Source organism: Notolepis coatsorum, assembly GCF_963971535.1.
Source record: "Notolepis coatsorum genome assembly, chromosome: 4".
Lineage (NCBI taxonomy): Eukaryota > Metazoa > Chordata > Actinopteri > Aulopiformes > Paralepididae > Notolepis > Notolepis coatsorum.
The window spans coordinates 66,249,924-66,262,393 of record NC_140168.1 but is presented as its reverse complement, the minus strand read 5'-3'; the positions used below and the strand labels follow the sequence as shown (position 1 = coordinate 66,262,393).

Below are 12,470 nucleotides of genomic sequence, written 5' to 3'. Positions count from 1 at the left end.
GTGCCAAACAAGCAGGCCAACCTCTTGTTCGCGTGTGAGCCCGTTATAATTACACTACTGTCGCTATTTTACAATGAACTATAATGAATTACGGGTCATACAGAGGTTGAACACGCCAGTGTTGAAACTAATGCACGGAAGCCTATTTCCGCGTTGAAACTAATGCATGAACTGAGCAGCGCATATGCCGTAGTAACGATATTCTACCACTGGGCGTCAGCTAAGCATGCTCAGAGCTGTGCGTACACATAAGCACGAAGTCAAGTTCAAGTTGAAATTGATGAATCCCACTCTTTGCTTAGAAATGGTTGTACGCACAGTTTAAGCACATATCTGTGCGTAAGTCACGTTGATGAATGAGGGCCCAGGATTTCACTGGGCATTGCGCTGGAGAAACAGATCTACATAAGACACACCATGCCGTTTGGCCAGGGTTTAAATTAAAATCTTCAAATGAACAAGCCTAAACAAGCTGTTCACAATTATTGCCCTTGGTGATGTCAAAAGGGGGACACAATTAGCTGTGCTTTTTGGAGCCAGGATCACTGCCTACCTAATGTGCTGCCCAGATTGTAAAGTTTTTTACTCTTGGGTGTGGAGTAGCCAGGTAATGTAAAATGTGGTGTTGCTACAGCAACCAAAAACACTGTTCAATACAAGGGAAGAAAGAGGTGCTGGAAAACAAATCATTAACATTTTATTTAGATTAGTGTTTTTGCCAAAAAATTACTTCTGACATTTGTTCCCCCCTCTCTCTCTATCTGTCTCTCAGCCGGGGACATTCCCTTACAAAGAAGATATCATGTCCACTAACAACATGTGCCTAGTCTTCGCAGTGCTTCTCTTTGTGGGTGGCATCCTCTCCTTCAAGGTGAGGCTTCACAGTCACACACACACACACGCACGCACGCACGCACGCACGCACGCACGCACACACACACACACACACACACACACACACACACACACACACACACACACACACACACACACACACACACACACACACACACACACACACACACACACACACACACCAAACAAAATTACTATTTTAATGTGAGGGTGAAAAGGAACAGTGTTTATAAGAGACTAGGGATGCACCAGGGCGGCTACGTGGCGTAGTGGGCAAGGCGCTCGCCACGAAATGCTGGAGACGCTGGGCTCGTCAGTTCGAGCCCAGCGCTCCACATTTGCTTTCAGTTTAGCTGGTCGTCTGTACTAATACACATTGGCCGTATTAGGGGGTGGGAAACTGATGGGTGGGGATCGGGCGTTGTGGACAGCGACTCCTACAGGTCGGTTGGTGCGCCTGCGCAGTAGAATCAGGAAGTGTCGGGGGCAGCGTGAGCCTCCCACGCGTAACTCCTCGCCACTGAGAGATCGAGCTGCGCAGGTGAAAAGATGCGACTGCTGTTACCTCAAGTACCGGAGGGGACTTGTGCTATGTATGACTTAGTCCACATTGCAGCCGGCTTGTGGGAGGCAAGAAACAGCGTCCGTGACAGGGGAGGGTTGAATTGGATGATACGAAATTGCGATGGGAGAAAATATAGAAAATGGGAGAAAAAGTGGATAAAAAAAAAAAATAAAAATAGACTAGGGATGCACCGAAACCAAAACTGAAAATAAGGAATCACTTGGCCGAATACTGTTATTTTTTTAATTTATTTGCCAATCAGAAATGTTATTAAATAAATGTTGCTTTTGATTCATGCTTTTCAATGACATAATTCAATTACAAAACGAGGTGATGAGAAAACCTGTATTAGTCTATTGAACATTGTCATTGTCTATTGAACTTTCCACCAGACATTACACCAAAAAAGAGGGCTATCGCGACTGTACTTGATCCGTGGTATAAAGACCATTACTTTTATGTGGGGCGGAAAGCAGCGTCCATGTGAAATGATCCAGGGTAAATTGGATTTGATGGAAACACCGTTTGATGATGGAGACGGGGCTCGCAGCACAGAGGATACATCTGGGCTAAAGAGGCTCGTTCAACATCACTTCCTGTGCACACTGCTTCCCCCCCCACAACACACACACACACACACACACACACACAAACACACACAAGGTTCTGGAACACCGTCCCCCACGTAGCCTCACTGCCCTCTGACCATATTGCGTCACGACCCACGCACAATGAAGTCTCCCACTGTGCCTCATCATGAAAGGAATACAAACCATATGGCGTGTAATGAGAGCACCGCTGAGCTCTGGGGGCGGGGCATCCTCATGATGATGACACACGGTCACAGAGCAATGGGGCATCTCATCACACTCATGATGTTGACACACGGTCACAGAGCAACGGGGCATCTCAAGAGCGGGAGGCAGAGTTGCAGTCACCTGTACAATCAAATCAAAGTTGATTTTGATTTGCCCCGAGTTGATCCAAGTGGGGATGCACCGATCCGGATACTGGTATGGGATACGAGTTCCGACACCATGCGAATAGGAAGGAATTCGAGAATTTCCCTGATACCAAGAAATGTGTAACATACTAGAACATCTAAGTAACTTGATTTGCTGCATTGTTGAACACATAGTTAATACACATAGAAGTTTAGTACTCTGATATTGTATTGGCAGTGAATAAGTGTTATGGGTGCATCCCTAGAGTGCAGTTGGGGAAAAGGTTCTCTGTCCTCTGATCTTCTTGTCTGAAGTCAGAGCTGCAGTGTTGAGAGTGAGTGATGGAAGGAGGGCTTCTGGGAGATTTGATGGAGCGGCCAGACGTAACGGAGGTTTTAACCCTTTTACTGCCGCATGACAAACGGTTAACCCTTTCACTGCGACAATACACAGAAGGTGACCGTCGGTTGTGTGATAGTAAAGGGTTAACCTTATGTCGTGTGGCAGTGAAAGGGTTAAATGTGACCTTTCTGCCGACGGGATCCTGGTCAGACTGAAGCTACAGAGCGCATGGCTGTCGGGCAGCTCGTCGTTGTGACGTTTCAGTCGGAGAGACGGTTCACATCTTTCACGTGGAGGCCTTTCCCTCCTAAACGCGCTGGTACCGATGTTTTGGTTTTTGAAATATTGGAAGCAGATATTGTTAGCATTTGTTGGGAGTGCTAGTGGAATTTAAATTACATTTTCTCTAAAAGCACATGTATGTTTTACAACATAGTTATGTATTGTATTTCTGGCTGCTTCTGGATCTCCTGCAGCTGTAGGGAAATGAAAGGGTTATTGATCATGGTTCGCTGCTAGCTTTGTCTGCTTCATGCAGCTTATCTGCTAAGATGGTGGATTTAGAATTTCGAAGAGACAATTTAAAAAAAAGTTATTATCGCTAGCCAAAAGTACATTGGGTAATTTAGTGTTAGCAACATGGCTCTTAAAATTAGACTAGTTAGCGTCACTTTTACCACTCACCTCATACTAGTATCAAAGCATTTGATACTATTAATCATGATATATTAATCAGGAAATTGGAGAGATATGGGATCAGGGGGGTAGTATTGGACTGGGTAAGAAGCTATCTAAATAAAAGACAACAATTTGTGACAATGAGAGATTATAAATCTGAATGTTTGGACATTGCTTGTGGTGTCCCCCAGGGGTCAGTGTTGGGTCCAAAACTGTTCATCTTGTACATTAACGAGATATGTAAAGTATCCAATATATTTAAATGTATTTTATTTGCGGATGACACTAATCTTTTTTTTTCTGGTGAGAATGTCCAGCAGCTTTTAGAGGTCATCACATCTGAAATGAAGAAATTGAAGGAATGGTTTGATAGAAACAAATTATCATTGAACTTGAGCAAAACTAAAATTATGTTGTTTGGAAACTGTAGATTGGATACTCAGGTACAAGTTAAAATAAATGATGTGATTATTGAAAGAGTTTATGAAAATAAATTCCTAGGTGTAATAATAGACCATAAAATCTGTTGGAAACCTCACATAAAACATGTCCAATCTAAACTCTCACGAAGCATTTCAGTCATGAGTAAAGTAAAGCACATCCTGGATAGAAAATCACTCTACATTCTCTACTGTTCACTAGTTTTACCATATTTAAATTACTGTGCTGAAGTCTGGGGAAACAATTATAAGTCTACACTACAACCACTTTTTATACTCCAAAAAAGGGCCATAAGGATAGTTCACATTGCAGGTTATCGTGATCACACTAACATATTGTTTCTGGAGTCAAAGACATTGAAGTTAAATGATCTTGTGGAATTTAAAACGGCACAATTAATGTATAAAGCAAAAAGTCATGCACTTCCAAGAAACATTCAAGAATTGTTCTTTGATAGGGAGGGGGGTTATAATCTGAGGGGAGAACACAATTTAAAGGTGCTAAACGTACGCACTACCATGAGAAAACACTGCATCTCAATATGTGGAGTGAAACTGTGGAACAGTCTTAATGTGGTGTTAAAGCAATGTCCAAACATGAGACAATTCAAACTGATGTATAAGGAAATTATGTTCACAAGGTACAGGGATGAAGAAGGGACTTGATATTCACGGGTGTTTACATTTTTATTTTGTTTCTATTTTATTTTATTTTATACATATATAGTTTTTGTTTTTTGTTTTGCATATATATATATATATATTTTTTTTTTCTTTTCTTTTCTTTTCTTTTTTATGTTTAAAATAGTACACTCATTTGAGTAGTGGAAAAGGGGTAGGATTAAATAAGTGTATACTTCTTCCTACTCCTTTTCGAACATGCAGATTGAGTTGTTTTTCTTTTTTGTTATTGTTTGTTGTATTCATTGCATGTTCGAAATAAAGACTTAAAAAAAAAAAAAAAAAAAAAATACTAGGGCTGCACGATTCTTGCTCAAATGTTAATCACGATTTTTCTCCCTAAGAATTGAGATCACAATTTTCTCACATGATTCTTATTTTTTCCAATAAAAACATGTATTGCACTCTTTCAACATAACATACATGAAAGTGCTTGACTTAAACTTAAACATAACATATATGAAAGTGCTTGACTTAAACTTAACTCATTCAGCGCCATACGCTGTCCCCATCTTAAAATGGAAATTTTCGCTGTGTTTCACGATGTTTGCAGAGCTGTGTGTGTGTTCTGTATTATAGCTGTGGAGACAATGGTGTGGCTCATTTGACAGACACTACTTGTAGTCCAACATGGAAAAAATTGTTTGTTTCTACACACTGTAGTTTTTTTGTATTTTATTTTTTTATTATTTTTTAAACAAACACATAAACAAACATGACAACACACGATAAGATATACAAGCATTAGTTGACAGTGCACATCCAATGAAATCACATTTTAGTTAATTGTCATATATAGGATATACCCTTAATACTTGTTATCTAAAAACCTACACACATATGCTCCAGCTCGTACCCCCCCCCCTCCCGGACCCCCCATTGGATAATCCATCCACTTTCCCTCGCTCCTAACCAGACATTACCATTATATGCTAGCTTTTATTTTCTCCACCACTTCTAACCACAATGTCATTTTGGATTCATTGAGACCCAAAATTCTTGCTGTAGATATTTCTTGATAGATCACATCGAGATATGTAATAATCCAGACCTTTCGGCACATTCTTTCCGGTTGGAACCATCGTGATGCTATCAGCTTTTTAGCCACTGTGATACCCGATAAAACCAATCTCTTTAGCTGTGGATGTACTGCACACTCAAAAACATCATTCAGCTGTAATACAGAGGGGTGTACAGGTATATTCCAAGTTAAGAGATTTGATAATTGCTGGGTCACCTCTTTCCAGAATATCTTAACTGGTGGGCAGTCCCAGTACATGTGCATAAATGTCCCCTCGTCCCCATTTGTACATAAAGAGCATTTGGAGTCTTGTATAAGACCCATTTTTTTCAGTCTTATAGGAGTCAAGTATGTCCTGTGAATATAGTTAAGATTGATTTGTTGATGGTCAGGGTTCCTTGATGTGAGTCGAATATTTGCCCAGGCTTCTTGCCAATCAAAATCACTTTCCAGGTCTGGTATATCCCTCCTCCAGACGGAGTCTAGGTGGAGGGTTTCATATGAGGACGTTAGTAATTGATGATAAAAATCTGAAACAAAACCTCTTGATGTCTCTCTTTCATAGAAGAATTTGTGGTATCTGTGGTGTTCAATTGGTTTCATTAATGGAACACCTTGAGTCTTCAAACATAACAATAACTGTAAGTAAAAAAGATGTGTGGACTTGGTGAGATTAAATTTCTTCTGTATTTCTTCATAACTACAGAAACCCTGTTTGTTAAAAACATCCCCTAATGAGTGTATGCCTTGCTTTTCCCATATAGGGAATCTTATAGGTTGTTTTCCAATCAAGAGTGCATTGTTATTGAATAAGGGAGTATGATTGTGCCATTTATGTGGGTTAGGATATTTCTTTTGTGTTTCACGCCATATCCGGATCGCATGAGTAATTATGGGGCCAAATTTTCGTTCGCAATGCTTGATTGGTAGTTTAGTGTATGCTATGTCCTTCAGTCTATGTGGGGCTACTATGTTTTCTTCTAATTTTCTCCAGGATACTAATGCTTGGGGATCAAACCATGTTGTCAATGGTCTTAATGTGTACGCCTTAAAATAGTGGAAAAAATCTGGAAATGCCATGCCACCGTCTGCTTTATTTCTCTGTGCGGTGGATCTTTTTATACGTGGTGGTTTGTTATTCCAAATAAATTTGTATGTGGAGGAGTGTAATCTTTTCCAGTAACCCTCTGGAGGGGGTAACGGTAGCATTGAGCTGAAGAAGTTGATTCTAGGTAGTACGTCCATCTTAACTATTGATATCCGTGCCTGTACTGAGTTTTTAAGTTTTGCCCACCTATCAAGGTCGTCTTTGATTTTGTTTTGGATTTTTGTGTAATTGTGCTTCACTGTTTGTCTTATGGTGGGGAATATTTCCACTCCCAAACATCTAAAATGTTTTACCATAGGTATCTCTCCTGGGAGGGTTATATCTTTTTTTGCAGGGGCGTTAAGTGGAAGAGAGCAGGCAACTGCACCTCCTCATCCATCACCCTCAACATAGGGGCCCCCCAGGGCTGTGTTCTGAGTCCCCTCCTCTACTCCCTGTACACACACGACTGTGTGGCTCAGCGGAGTAGCAATACAATCATCAAATTTGCTGACGACACAGTGGTGGTGGGCCTGATCTCTGCCAACGACGAGAGGGCCTACCTGGAAGAGGTCAAGGTCCTGGCGGGATGGTGCCAGGAAAACAGCCTCTCCCTGAACGTCAGCAAAACAAAGGAGATGATTGTGGACTTCAGGAGGTCGGGGGTCAAGGACTACAGCCCCCTCAGCATCGACGGGGCACCGGTTGAGAGAGTCAACAGCTTTAAGTACCTCGGAGCCTACATATCCGAGGACTTGACATGGACCACACACATTGACAGTGTTGTGAAGAAGGCACGACAACGCCTCTACTTCCTCAGGCGCCTAAGGAAGTTCCAAGTCAGTCAGAAGATCCTTAAGAACTTCTACTCATGTACAATAGAGAGCATCTTGACCGGCAACATCACCTCCTGGTTTGGGAATAGCACTGCACAAGACCGAAGCAGACTACAAAGAGTGACACGTTCAGCCGAACGCACAATTGGAGGGGGGCTCCCCACCCTCCAGAACATTTACAACAAGCGTTGCAAGGGCAAGGCTAAGAGAATCATTAAAGACTCCAGTCACCCGAACAACTGCCTCTTTGAACTGCTGCGGTCAGGCAAGCGATACCGGAGTCTCAAGGCGAGCACAGAAAGACTCAGAAGAAGCTTCTATCCCCAGGCCATCAGGCTGCTAAACGAACAATGAATGAACACTACACAACAACAACCACCATAGATCCTCCCCTACACAACAACAACCACCAAACGCACATAGCACACACATCCACACGCACACACTCACTTTAAACAAACACACTGTAGCACCCACTCCACACACTTTATAGCACACACCCACTTTAAACAAACACACTGTAGCACCCACTCCCCACACTTTATATTTATTGATGAAGGATTGCACTACAACTCGTACACCTTACTGTAAATTGTACCTAAATTGTACCTCATCCCATTTCTGCTTTGCACTATATAGTACTGTACATTAGTACACTGCATAGTATTGTATATTATATGGTAACTCAGAACATTGTACATATGTCTATACCGAACACTGTGACCTCATTTTCTTCTTCTAAACTACATGCTATACTATGTTATTTGATACTATCTTGTCTAGCACAGTCTCTGGAGCGTAACAGTAAGAAGCATTTTGTATGAAAGTATTCTGTACTTCTGTATGACAACTATTAAAGAAACTTGAAACTTGAGAAACTTGGAAGGAAAGCCGACTTCGGCCAATTTATCTTGAATCCCGATAAATCTCCAAAGTTCTCAATCAACTTGAGCAGATGAGGCAGTGTGGTGTTGGGGTTTTGCATGAACAGTATTACGTCGTCCGCATATAAACTAATTTTATGTTGTGTGCCCTTGATTACGATTGGTTCTATGGATTGGGATTGTCTTATATATTGTGCTAAAGGTTCTAATGATAGATCGAATAGTCCGGGACTAAGAGGGCAACCCTGTCTAGCTGAGCGTGATACCGGAAAGATTCCGGAGGTGATTATACCTGTTGTAATCATGGCCGATGGGTCTTTGTATACTACTTTAATAATATCAATGAAACCTTTACCTAACCCCATCTTCTCTAATACTGCCCATAGATACGACCATTCCAGCCTGTCAAAAGCTTTCATTGCATCCAGGGACAGCATCGCCTTAGGTATGGTGTCGTCCTTGTCGGCATCTAGTACGTGCAGTATTCGTCTTATGTTATCAGTGATCAGGCGTCCTCTTATGAAGCCAGTTTGGTCCGGATGAACTAAAGACGTCATATGCTTTTGTAATCTGATGGCTAATACCTTAGAGTACAGTTTGATATCGGTTCCGAGGAGGCTTAAGGGTCTGTAACTACCGCACTCTGTGGGGTCTTTGTCTTTTTTGAGAAGGACTGTTATGAGGCTTTGGCTCAGGGGTAGAGCGGGTCGTCCAATGATCGAAGGGTTGGTGGTTCGAATCCCGCTCAAGCCCATGTCCATCCCATTGCCGTTGTGTCCTTGGGCAAGACACTTAACCTACTTGCCTCGTATGAATGTGTATGCATGTGAATGAATGTTGGTGGTGGTCGGAGGGGCCGTAGGCGATGATTATTCGCCACGCTTCCGTGAGTCTGCCTCAGGGCAGCTCTGGCTGCAATTGTAGCTTACCACCACCGGTATGACTGTGTATGAACGAATAATGGACTCTGTGAAGCGCTCTGGGTGTCATGAAGAGCGCTATATAAATCCAAGTCATTATTATTATTATTATTATTATTAATATTGTCGTTCTTATGGAAGTTCCCCTCCTTGACTGAGTATAAGATCATATTTAGTAATAAGGGTCCAATTATGTCCCAACAAGAGAGGTACATTTCTGGTGGGATACCGTCTCTTCCAGGAACCTTACCACTTTGCATTTCGGATATGGCCTTCTTGAGTTCCTCTAGTGTGATCGGTGTTTCTAACTGTTTAGCGTCATCCTCTGAAAGTTTAGGGAGAATAATTTGATTAAGATATGTGTCCATTTTGTTTTGATCGAAGGTCGTTTCTGATTTATATATCAAATAGTCTCTGGGATGCAAAGACATAATCTATTCTGGATAATGTGTTATGTCTCGCAGATCGACAAGAGTACTTTCGGGTCGTGGGATTAAGTGATCGCCATAAGTCATTTACACCTGTAATCTTCGACCAATCCTTTAATGCATTAGATGAATTCTTTTGTTCGCTGGAAAAGGCGAGGTAAGATTTGTCCATCCTTGGATTCCAAATGGCATTAAAATCTGCACCTATTATAAATGTATACACTGTAGTTTGTAGTTTATTACACGCTAAACATCGCGCATTTCCAAGATAATCCAGTATTTTTCCATAGAACGCGAGATAAAACGTGTTATATGCAATAAGCCCAAACCGTTTTGGTTGATCCCCTGAAACCCCAAATACTCCAAAATCAAAGGTATATACCATGTACACATGTGTGTGTGTGGGGGGGAGGGGCGTTTTAACTCAAAACTGTGATTGTGTTTGTCGGTAAAATAGACATAGGGGGTCCTTACCTTAGCCAGAAGGTAATCCAATAATTCCAATAATAATAATTCCAATGATCCCATCGGCAATAGCGATGACTTGTTTATATGTAATTACATGTGTTTATGGGACACTATAGGTTTTGAGGCGAGCAGATCTGCTAGTGATTGCTTTGGAAGAGCTCCTCCCCCCCAGAGCGAGTCTCGATAGTCCGGTTCATTGACTCTCCTGACCCATTTCCTTCTAAGTTCAAAAGGTAGGCGATACTGCCACCTGGTGATATTCGATCGGCATTGCAATTCCAACGTAGGCAAACGATCCAGGGACACATAGAATGATCCGGATGATGGATTAGAACGGGGATCAGAGGGAAAAGATCAAAGGATCTAAAAACGTAATATTACGTGTTTGGCGCTCAAGCGTTGGCGAGGAAACACATAATATTACATGTTTGGTGCTGAATGAGTTAAAAGTCTCTTGTAACATACAAAATAACTCAAGTCTCTTTTCCTCTCTTAAAAAAAGAAAGTGCGTTGCTGCACTTTGCTCTCGTCAGTCAGCTCAGGGCGTCATTTGACAAGCGCTCTGTCAAATGACCACTTTCGGTTCTGACCTTTGTCCCGACTCTAGTGTCAGAATGTTATGAAGTGGACGGCAGGGGAGGGTAGAATTGGACAATACAAAATTGGGATGGGAGAAAAATAGAAAATGGGGAGAAAAAGTAGATAAAAAAAAAAGAATTAATAGCATTGTTTTGCTTTACATCGTGTAAGTGTGATTGATATCGCAACTTGGATTGTTCCGAAGCAAATAAGTCAACATGTGAATGCAGCGTGACGTGAATGCATAGGGCAGGGCTATTCAACTGGCGGATCCGGCCCGCGGGATGATTCTGACCGGCCCGCCAAAGATTACATGATAATAAAAAAAAATAAAAAAATAATATTTTTTTTAAATATTTTTTATTGTTTTTTTTTTTTTTTTTTTATGTCAACGTTAACACGCACAATTGAGCCAAAAGTCACTCAATTAATGACAGATTTCATTGATAAATTGAGGGAAAACTTTGCAAGTTGATTTGATGAATTTGACATGTCCAGATAATTGATGCATTTTGTGAGCAACCCATTTGCCAATGTAGCTGCTATTTCCACAAAAGGACAAGAGTTCCTTGCATCACTTCACATTGATGAAGGTCTCCTGCAACTTGAAATAATTGACATGCAAGCATCATCTGCTCTGAAGCAGGCACTTGAGAATGAATCCACCACAACATTTTGGATAAAGTGTATTCATGTCAAGACATTCCCCAAAATAAAAACGCTGGCAATATCTGTGCTAACAATGTTTGGCTCAACATACACCTGTGAATCCAGTTTCTCTCACATGAATGCCTTAAAACAAGCAACCATGCCTCCTTGACAAATGAGCATTTGCATCACTGTTTGCGGGTAGCCCTCACTTTCTATGAACCCTCTTTCTCTGCCATTGCCCAGTCAAAGAAGTGCAATCGCTCTCATTAGATGTGTGTATGTAGGCTAGGCCTGTCTGCCCCCCACCCCCCTGATGTTTGAGAGTTAAGAGTCGACAATAAGTGCTAATAAGATGCTGTGATTTGCTGTTGTTGCACAGACATGAAGCACTTTTTCATAAGCTCAGCTGCACTATAAATGTGTTTTTTTGTTCAAGTGTTGATGTTAGAATGTTCATATGCACATCATGCACTTGTTTGTTTTTTATTTTATTTTTATATTGAAATGTTGAAGAGGAGATGTTGCAGTTGTTGCACATAAATGAAGCACTTTATTTGAAAAGTATACTACTTTTGCAATGTAGTTAAAGGGGATCTTATAAATGGCCTTTTTCAGTGTTTAGCATTGTTTCCTAGCTATGTGGACTTATATTAATATGATCTATGTCTCTAATTCTCATATTGGCGCATTCTTCCAATTCTCCTCTCACAATATTCACCCTCACTGAACTGAGTCATCTGAAAATGTGCTGATTTGTGATGTCAGAGAGACACTGCTGCATGATAATCAGCTGAGTTTCCACACAGTTCCCACAGTGGTTGGAGCCCAGGCTCAAAACGTGTTTTTGAGTACTTGATTAGAAATACAAAACAATGAATTAAAAAAAAAACATATTACAGAGGTGTTCCATAAACCCACAGGAATTGTGTAAAAGTGCCCAAATAGTGAAAGAAATAGTAAAATAGTTCCCCTTTAAATAAAAGTTGTGAAAATGTGGTTGCGTGTTGTGTCAAGTGTACATATATTCATAGCACGGGGAGGCGCCGTGGCAGTCCGGCCCCTGGCCCCTTGGGTTTCTGACAATGTGGCCC

General features: G+C 41.3%; 1 protein-coding gene across 1 annotated transcript in view; it reads left to right on the top strand.

The window, feature by feature from the left end:
• laptm4b (lysosomal protein transmembrane 4 beta) overlaps nt 1–12,470 on the top strand; it is a 40,821-nt gene that overhangs the window by 12,364 nt on the left and 15,987 nt on the right. The window contains exon 5 of the mRNA XM_084312830.1: nt 773–871. Within this exon, the coding sequence (XP_084168956.1) occupies nt 773–871 (99 nt within the window). The remainder of the gene's footprint in view (nt 1–772; nt 872–12,470) is intronic.